This window comes from Vipera berus (genome assembly GCF_964194415.1).
Source record: "Vipera berus genome assembly, chromosome: 11".
NCBI classification, from domain to species: Eukaryota; Metazoa; Chordata; class Lepidosauria; order Squamata; family Viperidae; genus Vipera; species Vipera berus.
Window position 1 is genome coordinate 7,446,778 of NC_138214.1, and position 23,651 is coordinate 7,470,428.

General features: G+C 39.5%; 1 protein-coding gene across 13 annotated transcripts in view; it reads left to right on the forward strand.

Moving 5' to 3' along the window:
- Window positions 1-23,651, forward strand: part of DIAPH2 (diaphanous related formin 2) — a 261,529-nt gene that overhangs the window by 85,002 nt on the left and 152,876 nt on the right. For all 13 annotated transcript variants that reach the window (XM_081336767.1, XM_081336764.1, XM_081336762.1 and 10 more), the window contains 3 exons: window positions 12,411-12,512; window positions 13,595-13,689; window positions 19,597-19,698. In XM_081336767.1, the coding sequence (XP_081192893.1) occupies window positions 12,411-12,512; window positions 13,595-13,689; window positions 19,597-19,698 (299 nt within the window). The remainder of the gene's footprint in view (window positions 1-12,410; window positions 12,513-13,594; window positions 13,690-19,596; window positions 19,699-23,651) is intronic.

Consider the following 23,651-nt stretch of genomic DNA (forward strand, 5'->3'; position numbering starts at 1 on the left):
CTATCTATCTATCTATCTATCTATCTATCTATCTATCTATCTATCTATCTATCATCTATCATCTATCTGACTTGTATGATGCCCATCTCGATAAAAGAGACTCAAGGCAGCTTACAGACATTGAATAAAAGGGAGTATAAAACATAACATCAGTGATAGTTTTTTTGTTTTTTTTTTAAAAAATAATAATAATTAAAATAGCACTTAAGAAGGATAGAGAAGGAGGGAGCAAAGTGGATCCGGAGAGGAGGTGGAGTGTTCTCTCTGCCCCATCAGCCACCTGCAATATGCCGCCACACCGCCGTCAGGACCCCAGGCTATACATTTATTTCTATATTGAAGGATCCGGCTTTCCAGCCCAAAGGTTGTTTACCACACAGCATCCCAGGAGTTGCTATTGGCAGTATCTGCAATGGTGCCATTATCTCTGCTTTTCCAGACTCGGATGGACAACCGTGGAGGCCCAGGCTATCCAATTAGCAAGATAAGAAATAAGGACATGCAAAGAGCAGAGGCTTTTTCTCTGTATAAAAAGCAGAGTTTTTGTGCGCAGGGACCCGTGGTGCACCGAAAATTGTCAGCATGAATCAAGACTGTTGTTCTTGAAGGGTTAGAGTACCTTATCTTGAGAATGCTACTGTCTGTGAAAGAACAGGTGCCTCTCCTTCAGGAACTGGCTTTCTCTAATCCACGAGAGAGGGCAAGGAGAGAGAGAGAGAGAGAGAGAGAGAGAGAGAGAGAGGGAGGGAGGGAGGGAGGGAGGGAGAGAGAGAGAGAGAGAGAGAGAGAGAGGAGAGAGAGAGAGAGAGAGAGAGAGAGAGAGAGAGAGAGAGAGAGAGAGAGAGAGAGAGAGAGGAGAGAGAAAATGAAACAAAAAAACCAACAACTCCAGCAACACAACTAATAAATAAATGCATCCAGTGCACTTAAGATCTGTCTGTTCTGGGTTAGTCCATTCCAACCACCCCCTGATATTTCTGCAGAATTAATTTGGGAAGGATTCAGACTGGGTGAGAATATGATCTTAGCTACCTCCTCTATTTAATATGCTCCGTGTTAAAATAATTAAAATTTAATAGTGACAGAGATCTGGACGGGTGGTGGGTGGTGGGCCAGGATGAGTGATTTGGGGATTTACAATTATTGAAGAGATGCCTCAGTCTTAACAAGAAGCCCTGCATTTTTCTCCACCTTGTTGGTCTCCAAGGTCTCCATTAAACAGAATAAGGATTGCTGCTGCTTCAGAAGTTGTCAGATGCAGGGCATATAACCTGAATGCACAATTGAGGCATTAAGGACACTGGTCTACCTTTGTGATAACCTTGTTTATACATTTAGAGAATGTATTGACTATTGTAGACGTTATTTCTGCTGCAGAATTGAAGCTCTGCCTGCAAACATTTTGTAAGAAATTCACCGGAGGAAAAGACGCTCTGGATTCTAAAATTTCTAATTCAGTAAAAGAGATACTGTGCTCAAATGAACTGTGGCAAATTTAATGAGCAGTTCAGGACAGAGACACATGTACGGTGATGGGCACTCCAGGGAGAGAGATTATGTGTACAGGGACTAATTAGCATGAAATATGAATATGTTGGTATAAGTAGCCTTGATCTATGGGCCATCTATATTATGGGGTATGGTTTTTGCATGAATTTAATGAAAAGGAACTCAGAATTTAGACAGTTTTAGTCATGCACTTCTAACTTTCAGACTGTAGAAAACCAAGTTGTGGGCAAAGCTACGTTAGGGATACGTCTATATCAAAGACCAAAGCTAAAGAATTATTTTTACATTGCAGTCATTTGTCCATATTTGAGTAATTTCAACTAAAGGACATTAGAGTCGGATTTTTATCCCCATTGACATGTGCTCTGCAATACGTAATGATCCATAAAGGGGAATACTTGTAGCTCAGAATTGAAATGAGGAGTCCTTGGTGCTCTCTAAGCTTGGTTGTTTTCTTGCAGACATCTCATTACCCCAACTAGGTAACATCATTAGTGCTAGGGTTACCTAGTTGAAGTAATGAAACTTCTGCAAGACAGCAACCAAGTTCAGGGAGCATTGACGGCCCCTGACACGTAATTATTTTAGCAAATGTAGTATGACTAGGCCATTAATTTATTTACTTTTCTCTGTTCTTTCATCTTGAAAAAGTAATGATAGACCACATCATTGGACCATTAGAAAAAAGAAATTGGTATAAGAGCCTTGGTGGAGCAGTGGGCTAATGCCTCCTTAAGTTAACACCAGCTGCCTGCAATTAGTGCAGGTTCGAGTCCCACCAGGCTCAAGGTTGACTCAGCCTTCCATCCTTCCGAGGTAGGTAAAATGAGGACCCAGATTGTTGGGGGCAATTAAGCTGACTTTGTAATAATGCCGCTTGGGGGGGGGGGCTGAAAGCCCTAATAAGCAGGCATATACATAGAATGAAGGCTATTGCTAAGCACATTGATTTGTGCTTAGATTGTAAGCCGCCCTGAGTCTTCGGAGAAGGGCGGGATATAAATGGGATTAAAATAAATAAATAAAATAAGTAAAATAACTAGAATGGGGTAGTTTTTCATTAGGCTTGAATAAAATGTATCTTTTTTTTAAAGAAGAAGACTAGGTTTTATTTTCTTGAGCTAATTGTGATAAAGATTATGTCAATAGGATGTAGGTCTTTTTTATTAGAGAGTGCTGCTTTGTGATTTTCAAACCCAGGAAAGGAAAGTGATTAAGAAGGAACATTTAATTGGATAATGCATGAATTGGGAAAGAAAAAAAATCTCATCGGTAAGAGAGGAAGAAGCAGCTAGTTTCAATTATGAGGAAAAATCCTGATGTGATTTGCTTGAAATGTATCGTTGGTCAGAGATAGTGTGGCATATAAGATATAAATTAATGCAGTGAACATCAAGATAAACTCATCACTGGTCATAGAAGGAGAAGGAAAAAAAATGTTTAGATTTTGCCACATGCACCCGGTCTCTAAAAGTTTAATAAACCATGTTTTCCTTGAAGTGTGCTAGCACAGGCTGCTTGAACATCTGTGCTACATCTTTGTCTTTGTTCAAATGGTAAAGGAAAACAAAAGTTACAATTAAGTGAAACTTTCATTGCATCCAAAGCAAGGGGTATGGTTAATTACTTCTGAACCTAAGCCAGACTTTACAAGCTATCTTTAAAGCTTAATATAAAATTGGCTTCAGATCTTGGATTGTTTTTTGTTTTGTTTTGTTTTGTTTTAATTAGGAAGCTGTGCATAATTTCTTGAGGCTAGGGAAAAAGACAGCAGGGAAGGCTGTGGGGTCCATCAGCTAGCTGCAAATGGCCATCGTGGTGGATTAAGCTGGGATTAATGTGTTATTATGTCATGCAAAACCTGGGTGTTAAGATCTATTCTTAGTGATCTGGGAAAACTATTCCAAGGCACCAGCATTTACAAAAGGTAATGCAATTGGTTGATTTTCTTCAAGCCCATTGCTAAATATTAATCTAGGTAAAGGTAAAGGTTCCCCCGCACGTGCGTGCTAGTCGTTTCCGACTCTAGGGGCCGGTACTCATCTCCGTTTCAAAGCCAAAGAGCCAGCGCTTGTCTGAGGACGTCTCCGTGGTCATGTGGCCGGCATGACTAGACGCCAAAGGCGCACGGAACGCTGTTACCTTCCCACCGGAGTGGTCCCTATTTTTCTACTTGCATTTTTACGTGCTTTCGAACTGCTAGGTTGGCAGAAGCTGGGACAAGTAACAGGCGCTCACTCTGCTACGCGGCACCCGGGATTCGACCTGCCAAACTGCCGACCTTCTGATCCACAGGCTCAGCGTCCTAACCCACTGAGCCACCGCGTCCCTCATAAATATTAATCTATTTTAACTAAATTCAGTTGGTATAAGGCTTAAGATTGTTTAGATTCTAAACAGGGCAATGAAATAAAATATCGGACTCAGATGCATTTATAATATTGAAAATTCTGCAGAAAGCTGATAAACCAGTTGAAATTGATGGTTTATATACATATTTGGTAATTGCCTGCATATATTTTCAAACTCGTATGATGGTCTTTTCTCACAGTTTCATGCCTCATTGTTGAGCATTAATAGAAGCTTCTGGAAATTCATAATGTTCCTCATCAGCACACCTTTATCTCCCTATTATACCTGCCTATTAAGAGAGCAAAGAGTTTCTTTTGGAAGTCTAATTTTGAAATCCCTGGCCAAAACTATCTACAAAGCTGAATAAAAGGAGCTGGCACGGAGCGAAAAGTGTGTTGATTAGACCATTTGAGATAATACAAAGCCATTTGTTTCTTATAAAAAGACCTTCAGACAGTGCAGTAAATGATGAAACATGTGATTCATAAAGGATGTGAAAGCCTGCACATAAAACATGTGTCGCAACCGTACACATCGTTTGTGAGCAGTTGACAGTTTATTTCTTCATCCTTAAAGCCAAACTGATTTCGAGCGTCATTAGCAAAGAATGAGAGCTTAATGAATCATCTAGCAATCTATGGGTTCCCATATTTCTTAATGTATGCAGTATAGGAAGCTACCACTTTGAATTCTGTATTGGGTTCAACTGTCACAATATTGCTTCTGCATTGGTGTGTGAAACACTGGCAGTTTACCAGGAGGACCAGCCTCTGGCATTTTTTCCTTTTGTCTCATAAAGGAAGTGTATTCAAAGAGGCATAAATTTGTGGTGCCGTTTAGATGTAAAATTTGGGGCCATTGTCAGCCATTCATTTTTGTAAGATGAAAAAGAGGAATTACCCATAGTGGGTGGACAGGCAATTAACCCATGGTGATTAACAACAAAAGAAACAGAAGTGACCACGGGATAGATGGGAGAGAGAAGCTAAGTGCTGTCCCATATGTAGGCGTATCACAAAATTGTGACTATTGGCCAAGTGGAGATCAGATCTGGGAAAAAAAACTAGCTTTTGAAGGATAAGTACAGTATCCTAGGATCTAACAATGGATTCCAATGCAACCTGTTAATTCTTTTAAAAGGGATTTGTTTATTAATACTACAGGATACAAAAATGCGAAAGAAAATAATAGGAAAGATAAGGGGGAGGGAAAAGGGAAGGGAAAAGTTAGGAAAAAGGAGGAAAAGAAAGAAAAGGTGTTGGCTTCCAAGTCCCATTGGTGCAGCAGAATAAGACGATAGCATCAAACCTCAGCTTTTTAACTTTTACACAACAGTATAAACCAGCCATTTCTATAACAAACCTCTCTAACCACTAGAAATGCAACCTGTTACATTTGATAACTGTTAAATCAGGAGCAAGGAAAGCGTTCACTACGAGTTTATTTATGCTATCCATTTATAAGAATCTGAACTACCAGCGACCTAGGCAAATTGGCGCCAGATAAAAGTCAACGGACTTCAAGGGGGTGTGTGGACTTAGGCCTCTTATGGGGGCAGAGAGACACCAAACTGACGACGCGTTTAACCCTGCCCTCGATCTCAGTCGGGTCATTCCTACAATTAATAATATGTCTGCAGACCCGAATAAAAAATAAATGCTTTTCCATACCAGGCAACAAAGCAGCTGATCCTGCAATGTATTTCCAGAAATACAACATAAATCTTTCCAGGCTTCCTTAAGTGTTCACGCCAGCCTTCTTGCTTCATCCTCCATGATGGTTTTTTTTTCCTCCTTCTCTCAAGATTTAGCTGAAGGTCATGTCTTTGCAAAGAAGGGGAGTGGGATTTACCAGCAATCAGGGGATATTAATACTTTATTAGAACCTGTCACTAGGATCACTCACAGCAATCTCTCAGGTTGGAGAGGAATTTGATTATTTCTTTTTTTTTTCTTTCCTTTTCCTTTATTTTTTCCCCTCCCCACCTCTGTGTTAGGGTGTCAATCTGTTTTATTCAGGTTTTGATATATTGGTGTTGTTTGAGCCAGCTGAATTGTATTTATAAATTGTTGATTCTTCATTCATGACTTTACTCTGCCTGCTTTAAAAACTGCTGAAGGAGGGATAATCAAGGGGGGGGGGCTGGTGTTTGCCCATAAATTGTCTATTTATGTGGAAAGTAGACATCTCTTTCTAAGTCATCTCACTGTGAGGACAAACAGAATTTATGTCTTTGGAACTTTGAAAGGCAATAGGTAACTTAAACAAATTGCTCTGGTTCTACGGTCAAATGACGGGAACGATACTGCATGTATCTAAAAAGGTACAGGTACTCCTCAACTTTCGAACGCACATGGGAATCAGAATTTTTGTTGCCAAGCAAGGTGTTTTTAAATGAGTTGCACCTGGTTTTATGGCATGGTTTTTGAGAGAATCACTGCTTCCTCCCATTGACTTCGTTTGACAGAAGTCAGCTAGGAAGGCTGCAGATGGTAATCACATGACTCCTGGACAGTGCAACCGTCAAGAGTTCATGCCAGTTGCCAAGTGCCCAATCATGTGACTGTGACCCTGGTTGTAAGTCACCTCTTTTTCAGGGCCATTGTTAACTTTGGTTGCTAAATGAATAGTTGGAAATTGAGGATTAATCATTAGTTTAGAGGTAATGAAGGATCCCAGAGTATCTAAAGTCCTATTTGCTCTCCTGTTCCTCTCTCTTCGTTTTTGTGGTTGCGTATGGATTTTATATTCAAAAGAACAAAATATTCAGTCAAAAGACAGAGGCAGTATTTAGTAGCAAAGATCTGAGGAACGCATTGCATGCCTAAAATGGAGATCTTTTCCAACAGATGCCACATTCCGATGACTTAATGCAAATCTGATAGCAAGTTAAATCAAAGGTTTTGTACGGAACTAAGAAATTAATAATTTTTATTAGAATTATACCCAAGCAAGTGTAGATTTTCTGATTTTGTGCAGGCCAAAAACAGCTTCAACATCAAACAATAATGCTGCTTTTGTTTCCTTATCTGAATAAATAGCTGATGAATAATTTCCTATTCCTCGTACACCCCCTTTATAATACAAAAATAAGATGAAGCTTCTGAAGTTACTGTGACAAAAGTAAGTACTTTGTAGTTTCAGATAAATAGCTGAACTTTTTAGTTCTTAACCTCATCTCCCCTTTTTCATATCTATCCCAGGTAGCCTGTGCATATTTTATTAAAAGAAATAAGACCAGCTACAAACATCTCAATTTAAAATTAAAGCTAAAACAACTTTCTCATATACATTTTTTTATTAGAGTTTTTTAAACCACTGAATAAGTAGTTCTTTGCACAGGAAGTTATGTTCGAAATGTTTATAATTTTCGTTTTCAAGTGGCAAAAGGTAATTGAGTTAGCTCAAAAGATTGATAGGGAGTCATTTCAGTTGAGCTGAGCTGAGTTGGTGATTATCCCCTGCAGTTGTGGAAATGGAAACAATGGCTTTACCTATCTACAAATTTTAATTATTTTTTTTTTATAAATTGAAAGATGCTTTTTAGCAATTGTAAAAAAGTTGTTAGTGAAGAAAAGGAAGCTCCAGAGATCTGATTTTTGGGTTGTACAAACAAAACCCAATTGGATTTTAGTAAAAAAAAAAGATTTATAAACTTGGTTTTATTAACGGTATCCCTGTAGGTAGTCCTTGACATACGACGGTGATGGAGGCTGCCCATTATAATGGCAGTCTTCAAGTTACAACAGAGCACCCCCAAAAAGGCACTTATGACTTGGTTCCAAAGACCCAACAGTGCCCACCCTGGTCATGTGACCACATTTTGGGTGCTTAGCAACTGGCCAACATTTATTGTGTTTGTAATGTCTTTTAGTCACAATTAGGGAATTCTAGGAGCTGAGGCCCACACATTTTAAAGCTGCTGAATTTGGAAAAAAACACATTGATTTTGCATGTTCCTCCTGAACATTTTGCCAGCCTGACAAACAAAACACTTCAACAAATAAACAAGAGGTCATTTGAGGTCTGTGTTGTGTTTTTCACACACATCCCACACGTTCATGTACCTACACGCTTAGATTTCGGAGGGGGGGGGAATCATCATCCCTAAAGTATTAAGTGCTTTATAAAAATAATACCTTTGGATTTCTTTATATGTCACCCTGAAGATGAATTTAATTGTTGAAGGAAATGAATGAATTTGTATCCAGGCAACCTAATGGAGAAGGAGACAGCTGCTTAAATGTGGTATTGAATAATGTTAAAAGGCTAATAGTTAGTAAAGAAATTCCTTCCCCCCTTCTTTCTTTGAAAGAATACCTACAGAAATAAAAGCCGAAGAACGCTATCTTTGCTCTTCATTTCCTCTGCAAACTACAACTGGTTGCAAAGGCTTGATTGTTTGCCTATCTTTAATTAAGTGTGGGTAAAACGTCATGATTGAGACATCGTTCCTGGAAGATAACTTGCTGATTTGTTCAATACAATGTTTTATAACTTCATAAGACCAGAATTTAGAGCTGACAGTCACCTGGAGGAAACATAAAGCCGTGTAGAACTGACCTCGGATTATTACACAATAACACAACTTCGGTTGCACGGAGATTTCATCATGCAGTCTTCACTACAGCGTTCCAGAGATAGAGCCCTCCGTGGCTACATGAGCTGACGTGGCCCCAGGTTCTCTGCTGAGGACGGTTGCCACCCTGGGTACCATAATGTGACCGTTCCCTTTTGCATCTCTTGGTTTGTACGGACCACATAGAAGAAAAAAAAAGATATTTTGAGCTACTGAACTTTTTCTGAAAGTTCTTCAAGCAACTGATTTGCAGAGAGGCAGTGAATTATCTGATCGTGGCAACAGCAGAAGCTGAACAGTGATTGCCATTGCAGACAGTTGAAGAGAGCCACGAAATCAGCTCTTCTGTGGTCCTGCATACGGCATCATAATTTTACGACAAGAGGGACCTTTGTATTAGTAACTCGGGTTTTTACCTCTGATGGTAGCCTGTACTGTATACAATTAGTCCTCGAATTACGACCACAGAATTTCTGTTGCTAAGCACAGTGGTTCTTAAGTGAGTCGTGCTCAATTTTATGTTGGTTGTTGTTTTTACCTGTAGTTTTTAAAGTCAATCGTGCGGTCATTAAGCAACTCCATCTTCTCCCGTTGACTTTGCTTGTTGGAAGCTGGCTGGCAAGGCTGCCGATGGTGATCACGTGACCCTGGGATGCTGCAGCCATCATTAAAACATGCCAGTTGCCAAGCCCTCAAATTTTTATCAGTGCGATTGTAGCTTCAATCACTAAATGTGGTTCTGTAACATTTTTCGGGGTGGGTGGGAAGATGGATTAATAGCTTTAGTTACTGTGTATGTCTTTTAAGTATAAGTAATTGCATTTGTAAGTGTATTTTCAGAACTGCAGGAGACATCTGCAAATCCATAATAATGCTGAGGTTTGCATTTTCAACAAGAACAATGGGGCGTTGGGGGAAGGCAACATTATTATTATTTTTTTCCTGTGAAAATCATTACTTTGCTTGTAGAAAAATGGGCTGGCACGTTGTCCTGTGCACCTAAAACTGACTGCAGATTTGTTGTCCCTGTTTTTTTTTTTCCTGTTAAAAACAACAAAAAAGAAAAAAAAAACATTTCTTCCGTGTCGAAGAGCATAGTCGATCAAGAAAATCTTATTAAGGTGTCAGTATGTCCAATGAATATTTCAGAACAAATGCCATCTATCTTGAATACGGTAGCTCTCCTAGCATCAGTGTCGACTTTACTAAGAGGAGGAATTATTTCTCAGACAAAATGGCATAAATATTGCAAACGGTTGGAGCTATGGAGAGTCTCTAGAGTCACCTGCTTTATTCTATTCTGCAAAAAAAAAAAGCTGCACTGGGGTCTCCTTGAAAAGGGAAAAAGAGCTTTATAGGAAACTTCACCAAAGTGGACTTCTCTGCTTTCTTTTAATAAGAGCAACTTGTATGAAATCGGTTTTTGAGATAAGTAGATTTGAAATTTACTTTCTGTTGAAACATTAGCATGATTTTTGTGAGGGTGATGCAGTGTTTGCTTGTAACTATTGCTTATCCTCGTACCAAGCTGTGTGTGGGTGAGCCTAGAGACCAACAACTATTTAAGAAAAAAGAAACAGTTAGTGGAGATAGTCCTTGAGGATACGACCAGAGTTGAGTCGCTAAGTGAGATGTTTGTTAAGTGACTTTTGCCCCATTTAACCACCTCCCTTGCCATAATTGTTAGGTGAATGGCTGCAGTTGTTAAATTAGTCACACGGTTGTTAAGTGAATTTGACTTTCCCATTGACTTTGCTTGTCAGAAGGTGGCAAAAAGGGATCACATGAGTGTCACAAATGTGAGTCCAGTTGCCAAGTGTCTGTAGGTCATGTGAACATGGAGGATGCTGCAGTGGCTGTAAGATAAGAACTTGGAGCATCATTTTCTATGAGATACTGGCAGGTGTTTGTGAAAATTAATGTCTATGATTCTGACTCTCCTGTTAAAGGATTTCTCCTATAAAGTGCCTTCCCAGGGGAAGCCAAGTCAACCCATCTAATCATTGGTTTAGGTAGCTGTCTCCTTTGCTTAGGACACAAGCCACGTTGGGCTGTTGTTAACACTGCTTTGCATCTCTGCGTGTATAATTTTTAATGTTTCAATCAACATGGAACGTTCCCTAAGCAAAAAAGGCAGGTTGTGTATTTATTAATTTAACGAAAAAGAAAGTGCTGCTGTGTGTACACTTTGAGAAGGTGCAAGGGAGAAATGCTAAAAGTCCTTTAATTGAGCGACTGATGTAATAATTTTGAAGGATTAAGCTTGTTGTACTCCTGGAATTAAGAATTAGTGGCGATCCGTTTTTTTGCTTGTTGGTTTGTACTGATGGGTGATTATTAGCGTGGAAGCTAATCTTTCCTCACCTAGGAGTGGTCGGTTAGATGGCACAGATTCTGTGTAAAAATTTATCTGAGCATAGATCATGAGACTGTAAATATTGGTGCAATTAGTTGTGTAAAAATTGGACAGTTTAGAATTGAGGAAACTTAATGGCGTGGGGCAACCTGAGGAACCATATTGTCCCATTCATATCATCCTGTCCTACCCACCCAGTTAGGCAGGGAAGGCATATTGAAGATCTTGTTGGTAAAGAATTAGAATAGAATAGAACTGGAAGGGACCTGGGAGGTCTTCTAGTCCAGCCCCTTGCTCAAGCAGGAGAACCTATATCATTTCAGACAAGTGACTGTCTAGCCTCTTCTTAAAAACCTCCAGTGATGGAGCCAATTTTCATTGGCAGGAGAGTTTTGAGAACAAACCGACAAAAACCACAAGTGTGCTGTGTATACCACCTTGAGCTCAGAGAGGAGCTTTTGATATATCTTTTTTTTTTTTGCAATTTTCGATTTTACACACAGGAGTAAGACGCTTACCCTTTAAAATTCCTTATTTAAGCATTTTATCCTCTACTCTACCTTGTCATCACCAGTGTTCAATATTTTGCTTTGTCTTAACATTATAACTGTAGAGGTAATGTTTAATGGAGTTCAGTAATTGAGTTAATGATCAGGTGTGAGAGTACATTAAGTCGAATGCAGCTGTTAATTTTCAAAACCCATGTGTTTCCAGATTTTGGGATAGGCTAATAGTGAAGTTTTAGTTAATTAAGTCTCTGAACCATTACAGCCTTCTTTTGTGTTTTCCTTGCCACCAGAACAATTGGCTGTGTTTAATTTCCTCTACCTTTCTCGTTTACATTGGCAAATGTCATTGTTACAAGTGCAGGTATAAAGCAGGTGTCACAATAAAATTATCCTTTCCGGGGGATCCATTAATTTCAGGGATATGCAGTACCACAGCATCCTTTTTTCCTCAGCTGCACATAAGCATAATCTGGAAAACAATCTCTTACAGCATGTTGCATCAGCTTTTCTCTCCGTCCTGAATAAACAAATACGTGATGGCTCACAAAATAGATCTCCGTATTCACCGAAAACAAAATCCCGGTTGCTTGCCAACAGGTTTAATATAGACACTTGGTTTTATTTTGTTTTGTGAAGCATTTAACTCTGCCTTCTCCAACACCTGTACCTCCCTTCCCAGTTCCCTTGGCTGTGTTTTAAATTAAGCTGCCTGATTGTGGAAGACGTCAAACACAGCTTGGAGTTGTGTGGCTGCAAACCAGTAGGAGGCCCTAACATGCTGAGATAGAAATTGTGGGTATTTGAGAAAATGGGCTGAGTAGGGCTGGGATGATGGAAAGAGTGGACAATTCTCCAGTCTGTTTTGCAATTGGTGGAAACTCTCAATTTGCCCAATTGTAACCTAGTCTTAGCAACATCTTTGAGACCCTAAAGCAAACTTCAAATGTTGCTCTTTGTGGGTTTTCTCCCATTCTTTTGAACGTGCACATTTACTTGCTATTTTGTTGTTTTAATTAAGCAAGGTCTGAATGTAGAAAACCAATTCTGGCATTTTAAAGGTTTCTGTGTATGTAAATAACCAAGGAACGCTGCTTTTGCTTTGTAGTGATAAAGACAGTGGAGAATGTGGAGGAAAAGAAGATAATAATGCCCAAGAAGAAAGTTAAAGAATTAAGAATATTGGATGGGAAGACTGCCCAAAATTTGTGTATGTAATATATTCATTTTTATCCAGGGCTCATTTGAGCTATTTTTCTCCAGCCTTTTCAAAAATAATATAAAGAGTAGGTTTATGGTTTGATACTTAGAGGTAAACTATTATAGGAAGAATTAAAGATTAAGAATTAAAACAGTAGTGAAACATGGACCCTAACCTCACAATCAATACAAAGGCTACAAATGGCGCAAAGAGCCATGGAAAGATACACTCTCGGCATTACAAGACAAGATAGAAAGACCCACACATGGATTAGAGTCCTCAACCTATGTGACACCAGCCCGTTTCCATTTCACTCTCTTGATGATGTTGCATACTTTTGTTTGTTCTCTAATCCAGGGGTCTCCAACCTTGGCAACTTTAAGACTTGTGGACTTCAACTCCACACAGCTGGCTGAGGAATTCTGGGAGTTGAAGTCCACAAGTCTTAAAAGTTGCCAAGGTTGGAGACCCCTGGATTAGAGAACAAACAAAAGTATGCAATATCAAGAGAGTGAAATGGAAACGGGCTGGTGTCACATAGGAGAAGAACTTACGGCAGTTGGGCCAAGGTAGTCATAGAATAGATCCCACTTGATAGAAAGCGTCCATGAAAGAGACCTAAAACAAGATGGATCAATGACATCAGCAAGTATGGCGGGCCCAAAGCTCAGAACCATGTTGGTTGGAAACATGCGGAAGAGGCCTTCATTCTGCAATGGATAGACAGTGGCTAAAATGTATGTGTGTATATATGTGTGTATATGTGTGTGTATACACACATACCCATACACACTCAAATACATAAATGCACATATACTCTAATATAGTTAAAACACGAAAGCAGCATTTTCAGATATTGTACATTTATCCCCAGACTTGTACCATGTAACCTACATTTCTAAGTTACATTTTTATCCTTCCTGCCATAACTTCATTGTATAAAACGGTGTTTTATTTTATGTAATGCATAAAGTGGATAGAAACTTGTCTTCAGATTAAGAGTTCTGGATAAAAACCATACTTTTCACCATAAAGTGTACAAGGCACTCATTTAATGTCCTCTCTCAAATTATGATGGTGTGTCATTTCAGCTATTTTCCTGGGATCTTTCCGCATGCCTTACGAAGAAATAAAACACATCATATTAGAAGTAGATGAAGCAAAACTAAGTGAAGCATTAATTCAGGTAAGTTACTATGCCATTTTCTTTGAACCAAATTTAACTCTTTTATGAAGCTCTGTGGGCATGTCAAGCTGGATGTGGAACATGTTAAAAGTTTGCTTCAAATGTCAAAATTATGTGTCCTGAAAGGGGGTCTGTGTTTAAATTTCTGATTTGTGAGAAAAGTAATATGCTGAAAACTTTCAGTGCAGATAATCCTTAAAATAAAGGTAAAGGTAAAGGTTCCCTCGCACATGCGTGCTAGTCGTTTCCAACTCTAGGGGCCGGTGCTCATCTCTGTTTCAAAGCCGAAGAGGACGTCTCCGTGGTCATGTGGCCGGCATGACTAGACACCAAAGGCGCACGGAAGTGGTCCCTATTTTTCTACTTGCATTTTTACGTGCTTTCGAACTGCTAGGTTGGCAGAAGCTGGGACGAGTAACAGGCGCTCAACTCTGCTACGCGGCACTCAGAATTCAACCCGCCAAACTGCCGATCTTCTGATCGACAAGCTCAGCGTCCTAACCCACTGAGCCACCGCGTCCCAATCCTTAAAATAGGGAGGGACAAATCCAGTTCATCCAGATGGAAGGATGGCCCAGCAGGGAACAGTAGGATCACATTCACAAATATGCATGTTGATTCACAATAATTTAAAAATTCTGTTTAGCATACTGTAACAATCTAATTATTTGTGTCATCATCTCAATATTTTAGTTAGGGTGAATTTTGCTTCAGCCTATCTAGAAAACCTGGGATGACAAATAACAAGAATGGGGAACAGACAACAGTGGAGTAGTTTGATCTTTTATGAAGTATTCCTATTCTTCGTATAATATATATATATATACAAGAACAACATTCACAGGTGTGGACACACATGGCTACACACAACCATGCCTTTAATCTAGCAGGGACTGAGGCAATTGCCAGCGACAAAACTAAAGGCGGCCGCTTGTTTAAGGAAGCTTGGTTTTCAAACCACTCCTCCATCAACCGGCATATAGACCTCCCCCCTGCATACCAGGCACTAAGAAATTGGGAAGAGGAACGAGGTGCGTGACATGAAGACAAACAGCACAAGCATTCACAAATTACCTCATTGCATCAAATCCAAGATTGCACCAGCACACAAGCACTCTGCAATGTCGAACACAAGGAAGAAGAGCAACAACCATTTAAGATCCCTGGCATGAGAACATGGACAATGACCAGAGTTATGGCCACAACACATGGAACTATAAACAATTCACTTTTAACAACAGATACCCAGAGAGAAATACATCCCAAAAACAGATGCACGACAACTCAAAGAAATACGGCAGACCTCAGCAAACAGATCTGAGCGCGCTGCATGAGCAGAGTGCAGACACCAACAGTATAAACGGAATCTCCCCACCCCAGCACCTCCTTCCTGGCGACGTTGGCAGTTGGCCAATGAAAGCTTGATTTCTTAGCAATAAAAACTGTTTTAGTTTTTAATTCTATCCCAGTGTTTGTTTGTTTGTTAATTTTAACATGCCTGGGATTCGTATTTTTAATCTTATCAAGGAATATATGTATATATGTGTGTGTGTGTGTGTGTATGTATATATATATATATATATATATATATATATATATATATATATATATATATATATATATATATATATATATATATATATATATATATATATATATATATATATATATATATATAATTAATAAGCAGTCATATTGAACAATTGTTCAATATAACAATCCAGAGTCTGTTAGAAAGTACTTTGAATTGGAAACAAAGCTTTCATTTGAATTGGTGTAAGAGCTCATCTCTATATATGTTATGATAGGTTTAATAATGAAAATCCACAAGAACATCCAAGTATGGTCTCACTTAATGAGTTGTTTTGAGACAGGAAGGAAAGGTGATATTTTTGAATGCAAGAAAGGGCACCTGTTTCAATATTTTCACTTAACTAACCTTTAAGTGTGCAATTCACATTTTCAGAAAAAATAAGCTTCTGTTAAAATTGCAGAAACGGGAAAAGTACTTAAGTGACGTCTCGGTTCTGTTCAATGGGCAGTTTTTAACATCGCTGTGCTGACGGGGCTGCAAAATGAGAGATATGAAGCAGGCGGGATTGAATACGTTGTTTTTCGATACTGTCACAAATACTTCCTCTAGTTGGATGTGTGGATTCTACTCGGGATTTTTTGGTTGTAAAATGTTTTAACTGTAATGGAGCTATGAATGTGTTGCAATATATTGGGCTCACGTGTGGAGCAAGACTGCTGCCGGGAACGACTTCCCATCGCCCGGTGCGCTCACACAGAGAGGGCCTCTTCAGGGTGCCGTCGGCTAGACAGTGTCGGCTGGCGACCCCAGGGGGAGGGCCTTCTCTGTGGGAGCACCAGCCCTGTGGAACCAACTCCCCCTTGAGCTCCGGATGGCCCCGGATCTCCGGTCCTTTCGCCGCGGCCTTAAAACATTCCTTTTTCATCAGGCTGACCTGGACTGACGACAGGTATTTTAAAATGTTTTTTTTTTAATTTTTAATGTATTAATTTTAATCTTTTGGGGCTGTTAATTTAATTCTTTTTAACTTTTGTATCATTGTATTTTATTGTTGTTAGCCGCCCTGAGTCCTTCGGGAGAGAGGGCGGCATACAAGTCCCAAAAATAAATAAATAAATAAAAAAACTCCGCAAAGCCACCTTGCAAGGCAGATTTCACAGTTTGAAAGTTCCACGTTCTTAGCTTTTCTAATCACATTTCAATCCATTTTTTTCTGAATGGAAGCAGTAACTAGCTCTGGAAGATAATGACTGAACTCAAGCACTCTTTATTCCATCTGAGGTTGATTACAGATAGTCCTTGACTTTACGAGCACAGTTGAGTGCCAGATTTTTGTTGCTAAGCGAGACAATTGTTAAGTGAGCTTTGACCACCTTTCTTGCCCATAGCTGTTAAGTGAATCACTGCCACCCTTAAGCTAGTCACATGACTGTAAAGGGAAATCTGGCTTCCCCATGGAGCTTGGTTGTCAAAAGGTGGCAAATGGGGATCACAGCAACGTTGATCAATATGAGCCCGTTGCCAAGCATCTGAATTTTGATCCCCTGACCCTGGAGTTGCTGCAGCGGTCATAAATGTAAAAAAAATGGTCATGTCACTTTTTACAGTGTTGTTGTTAACATCAAATAGTCACTAAATGAATGGTTGCGAATCAGGGACTATCCACAATTATTGAAATCAAGCACTCTTCATTGCATCCGAGGTTGATTATTTCTTAAGCCCGTTTCATCTTTGGGTATCATGGATCCCACGACTGTCTTCACAGCAGAAACAGGGATAAGGGGTTTGAAAGTTGCTGACAATTGGTGAAATGTTTGCTAACGATAGTCGGTTGTCATATAAATTGTTATTTTTTTTTCTTTCAGTTTAGTGAGAGTGAAAGAACTCGCAGTATCCTGATGTAGCAGGTGTTGATAAATTGCATTCACACCATGCTCCAGTGTATTTATAAAATTATTTCATTCTGCCTGATGTGTAGGAAACAGAAAAGCCAGTCAGTGATACATTAAAAGCGACCTCAGATCTAGTTTCCAAGCTATTCAATGTGGCATGTATTTTATTTTAAGTTTGTCCTTATACTCTCACAGCTTACCCACCCCACAAAAGTGCTGTGAGCATATATACTGTATAATGTTCTAAGCAATACACTATTTCATGGAAACAACAGACAGAATTGCAGCACACCCTTCTTCCTGGATCAGTCAGTGGGTGCTGATGAATGTTTTCCATTTTTGAATCTTTGCAGTTGACCATAGAGCGTAAGGTCAACATACATTTTCCTTCCAAACTACAAGGAGCATTTTAGCTTTAGCACTGTTAGGGAAAATGGCATTATATTCACAATAGGTTCCATGTAATTGTTATGCTTCCCCCCTGTTAAGAGGTGAGGGAGAGAACATTCTGGCCAGAGAACTAAGAATTATTGAGCAGTTGACATCCTCTAAGTCAGGAAACTTTTAAAAGTTTGTAATAATCCCAACTGGGATGTTGAATGTTGATCCTCCTCTATTTCTGTATTTATTGGACCTTCTCTCTTTATCTTCTTGCAATCTCTAAGCTCAAGCTTTCTCTCATTTTCATTTTATACCTAGTCCTTGCCATCCAAGGTACATGCAGTACTGCCCAGTACTGCTACGCCCCCTTCTCCCCTAAATAATAAATAAAATAAATCAAGGTTGATGAAAGAAAATGCTTTTAATAAATGTGCAATGATCAGGGTGTGTTTTTAATAGCAATAAGCACTTAGACTTATATACTGCTTTGTTGTGCTTTACAGCCCTCTCTAAGCAGTTTACAATGTTAGCAAATTGTCCTCAACTATCTGGGGACTTGTTTTGCCGACCTCGGAAAGATGGAAGGCTGAGTCGGCCTTGAGCCAGTGAGAATCGAACTCCTGGAGCAAGCAATGAGTTAGCCTGGAGTATACTGCATTCTAACACCTGCCCCACCACAGCTCTGATTACAGGTAGCTCCCAACTTAACAACCATTTGTTTAGTTTATGACAGCAGTGAAAAAAGTGACGTATGCCAGTTTTTCATACTTTCTACCGTCGCAGCATCCTCACGGTCACAAGGATAAAAATTTGGATGCTTGGCAATTTGGCCTGCATTTATGATGGTTGCAGTATCCCGGGTTCATGGTGATCACCTTTTGCGACTTCCTAACAAGCAAAGTCAATGGGGAAGCCAAATTCAGTTAACTGTGCTACTCATTTCAAACCGCCACAGTGATTCACGTAACAGTGTGGCGTGAAAATTGCTACAAAACAGGGCAGAACTCACCGAACAACTGTCCTGGTTAGCAAGATAATTTTTTTGGGTTTGATTGTGGCCGTAAATCAAGGATTACATGAAGTTAGCAAGACCAAGAGCACTTAGACTTATATACCGCTTCAAGTGCTTTACAGCTCTCTCTAAGCGGTTTACAGAGTCAGCACATTTGCCCCAACAACCTGTGTCCTCATTTTACTGACCTCAGAAAGATGGAAGGCTCAGTCGATGTTTCTGGATCAAACTCCAGACTGAGGAGTGCAATACTGCATTCTAACCACAGTGGCACTAGAGCTTTTAGGATAAGTTAGGGTTTTCCCTTGCAGAATCTTTCTGAAGCCGCCATTTTTATTTTTATTTTTTTATCACCCAAGTCTTCCAAATTATATTCCAGCTGAACCCCACCCCCTACCCCTTAGTTAACATATTCTGGCATAACAATCACAACAGCAACAACGGCTGCCTGGAAAAGAATTTGATCAGTGATGGCTCCAGAATCTGGAAGAAAGGATGTATAATTTGTAATTGTTTCGATATAAGGCTTTATTGAACCATCCTTCAGAAGGGGATGAATAGGAAATGTAATTTTATGATTCACACCGAAGCTCCCTATTTGGAATGGACGCTGTCATGAAATATACGGAAAGAAAACACTGGCATGTTTCTGGTGTAGAGTCTCATATTTCAAGGTTATAGTATCACCTCATTATATTTGGAGCCAGGATTTACACAACCCTTTGCTAAAAAAAGTGGCCAGAAATGTTTTCAGTATATTGAATGGGTAGTGAATGAAATAACTCCCAAACAATGACTATCTGGGGATTGTCTGCCTGTGAATTAAGAAAAAAATGTTTTTTCATGAAAAAATAATAATAATTGCTCAATGGATATCAAAATAATCCTTTGAAGTCATAATGCATTTTGCAAGTTTAGGACATTATAGAGAGACAGTCTTTTAACTACCTCAAATCACATTTTCATACTATTGGACACCATTGTATGCTTGGGGAAAGATATGTAGGACAGTGTGAAGACCTCTAATTGTTGTCTTCCCTTCCCAGAGAGAGAAGAGCAGTAATCCTAATTTCTGTTTCTCACATTAGAACTTGGTTAAGAATCTCCCTGAACAGAAAGAACTTAATGCCTTAGCTGAACTGAAGAATGAATATGATGATCTCTGTGAGTCAGAGCAGTTTGGAGTTGTGGTAAGTTGAATTGTGTTTCCTCTCTTCTCCTCTCCTCTTCTCCCTTCTCCCTTCTCTCTTCTCTCTTCTCACCTCTCCCCTCCCCTCTCCCCTCTTTGCTGTCCTCTCTGATCTCCTTCTTCAAGACAGAAATTCTTTTAAAGTTGTGTCCCAGAAGATAATTGTTCCTTCAAGTGTAACTCAACTTCTGGGGATTTTTGGACACATCCATAAAGTCTTCTTTTTTTTTGCAACAATACTGCAGTCTTCATCACTTTCTTTTTGAGATATCTGTTTTCTTCTGTACACTCTAGCTAAAATTCTTAATCCTGCCTGGCTTTATTTATCATGATGATCCTAGGTTTGCTAGATGTTACTACCTGGCTGGATCCCTAATCGCTGGTCAGATCATGTAATTAATTGTGGAATGAAAGATATTTGGAATGCCTTTTCCCAACTTTGCTGCAGAATGGCCGGCAAGCATAAAAAGATTGTAATCCATTAATACTTCTTTAGGTTCTTGGGGAGGGGGAAAAAAAGGGTCAGAGCAATGTTACAAAATACAAAGTTACTTGGATGTTTTCATCGAGTACGTTCCTCTAAGCTGGATATTACACTTTTCATCAAAGCTAAAATATTGCTTCAAGGAACGCTACAAGGTACAGTCTAGGAAAAGAAAACTTCGTGGCAAGAAAAAAAAAAGATATCACTCAATTTGAACTGCATTTCTATATTAACAGTTTTATAGGTGTTGATTGCAGCTACTCTAGTTTTTTTTTCTGTTACACTGTCAGAAGTCTTTCTTTCTTTTGTACATTTGTCTTCCCTGAGGGCCCCATCAGGACCTTTGAATGTCTTTTTCTTTAGAACAGAATTGCCATATTTTCTCGCACTTGTCATTTAAGCTTCTTTTTGGATTCCAAGATGTTCTAGGCTGAGTAAATTTTTCAGAGGCTGTACGCTTCATTCCATGTAGTGTAAAAGAAAAGAAAAAAATGGATAAGGTTAGAGCCGAGCAACATCTTACGTGATGAACTCCTGTGTAATTATCCAAATAACAGTCCGCTTAACAACCATCCCATTTACGGGAAAATTTTGCCGTGTTAAAACTTGCAGGGAATTCTAAATGTATTCAAACAGCCCTATTTTTGGGATGGAGTGTTAATCTCTGACAGCTGTTCTACTTATCTGCAAATCCGCAGCTTACACACAAATGCATTTTTATTATTGGTTTATGTATGGCGAAAAATACTGCCGGAGCTGGGAAAGAGTCTCCTGTTTATGGATCACAGAGCACGTATATCAGTGGAAAGTGATTAAGAGCTAAAGAATGCTATTCCACCTTCACTGCCTTTTTGTTACCATATAACCTCTTGGGTGTGAAACTTAATTCCAATGCATTTTTTTCAAGGTAGTCTTAAGCCTCAAACAATGTTTTCAACCTTTGTCTCTGCTATCAAGGTTTGCTCATATGGGCCCAAATACATTCGTGATAGCTAAATTTTCCAGAATAATTTCTAATCTTATTTTGCCTCATATTGTATTCTTTGAAGAATATATATATAAATAAATAAATAAACTTTTATTGTCAAAGTACAACATGTGTACATTGAGATTAGCTGAGCCCCCCCCCCCGTGCTCTCTCCCCCCAACACACAGTGACAACAAACCCTACATCCCACCACACTATGTGAACCAACTACACCACACACCGGCCTCCCAAGTCAATTCTGCATAAGATTATGTCCCATTTAAAAGCCTAACAGCCCACGGATAAAAGCTATTTTTCAGCCTGTTGGTACGGCTGGCTATATTCCTATATCTCCTACCGGATGGTAGGAGAGTAAAGAGATACCGTCCAGGGTGTGAGTCATCCCTGAGAATCTTCCTCACTCTTCCAAGGCAACGAGCCCTGGCGATGTCATCCAGTGGTGTCAGGAAACAGCCCACAATGTCTTGTGCTGTGCTCACTACCCTCTGTAATACTTTCCTATCCGCGGCTGTCAGACCGGCATACCAAACCACAATACCATATGAGAGGACGCTCTCTATAGTAGACCGGTAAAAGAGGGTCATTAGCTGTTGTTCTACCCTGTTCTTCCGCAAGACCCTAAGAAAGTGAAGCCTCTGTTGGGCCTTTCTAGCCACCTGAGTTGTGTTAACTTTCCAGGTCAGATCTTCACAGAGGTAGACTCCCAGAAATTTAAAGGAGGAAACTCTCTCTACACAGTTCTCTCCGATGTGAAGTGGGGCAGGTTCCTCCTTTTTTCTCCGGAGGTCTAACACCATCTCTTTCGTCTTGCCGATGTTTATATAAATTTATGCTTTGGTGAGAGAGATTGCCTAAAGAGGGGGGAAAGGGGCGGGGGCAAATAAGAGACAACCCAACCCAGAGCTGGATAAGAGACAGAGAAAGAGAGCAAGAGAGTAAGGATAGCCACTTCCCCTAGAGCCTCCCAGCCATATCCATTTGGGTGAAACTAGCAAGAGTTCAGTCTGGCAAGATTCTGTACATTGTATGTAAGCAAATAAAGAACTGAACATTGGCTAGATGGTTCTACATTGTTCTTGAGCTTAGTCAAGTGTTACCCAGATGTATTGATACCAGACATCTAAGTCCATATTTTAACTGAAAACCAACTTCAAAGGAGATAAAAAGTGAAGGTTTGAACGAGAAACTGTCTATTGCTTTCCCTGCTGTTGCCACTATAAGGTGAAAATACAATGATAACGACAAAGCTATCAATGTTTTGGATCAAAAATAGTACACAAATTACTATGAGAACAACTGTTAGGAGTAGGTATGTTGTAAGAGTATTGCCATTGTTGTTTCCTGAAGCTTGCGTGTCATTTTTTTTGTTAAAGATTATTGTGATTCATTGTCAGCCTGTGCTCCCAGCAGCTGAGTCCGATGAATCTGAGGAGGAGGAGGAGGGGTTTGGAGAGCCTTTGGTGTCAGAGGGAGGCTCTGATGCACTGCAGGACTCTCAGCCTGGCCCCTCCAGTCATGTTCCTCATGAGGCTCAGCTGTGTGAGGAGGAGGTGTCGGACTCAGAGGAGTCACAGCTGAATCTGTTCAGAGACGCTAGAAGCAGAAGGCAATCCAGCAGAGCAGAGAAAATCAATGAGGCAACTCAGTGAGAGGAGGAGAAGGCAGTGAGAAGCCACGCCTTGGGACTGATAATAAAAGGGGAAAGTGTGGGCGGGGCTGGTTGCTGAAGGCAACCATTTGGAGACATTCTAAGGGAATCCTGGTCTGTTCTTGATACTTCTGTTTAACTCTTGTTTGTTGACTCTTGTCTGATATTTTGATTCATTTATTGAAGGAAATATTCTGCTGCTTTTTTGTTTGAACTGTAAAGAAATTTGGGTTGGGTTTTTCCAACCTATTGACTCTAAAAAGGAAAAAGGGGTTGTCACTGACACACAACCAGGGCCGGTCGTAGGCTGGAACAGAACAAAGAGTATAAGTTTATAGTATATACTTTCCCATACATATGCATGTATAAAATGTGTTGTTTCTTACAGCCTTGTTAAATGATGGAATTAGAGGATCACATCGTTTGTATAAAATCACACGGAACCTTTCAAAGGTCCTATGCTGCTTATAAAATCTGATCAATTATATAGATTCCTCTTATTCAGCCTGCAGTTAAGAATTACTTCATTGCTAAAAGGACTCCTGCTTATAATAATCTGAGCCCTGGTGTTTAAAAGTTATAGATTGGTTGCAATTTGTATCTGAAGGTGCGAGATTGTTTTCTTTCTTCAGAATGCACACACCTATTTGCATATACAAATTAGGTAAGTTAATGATTAATATAAGGCTTTAATTGGATAATCAATATACCCATCAAATCTAATAAAGGTCAAAATTAGATGTTTAAAATCCATTTAGAAAAGTCATACTTTCTAATTAGGTGACTTATTATAATAGCCTAATTAGCTTAATATTCTTATTTGTGCATGAAAAT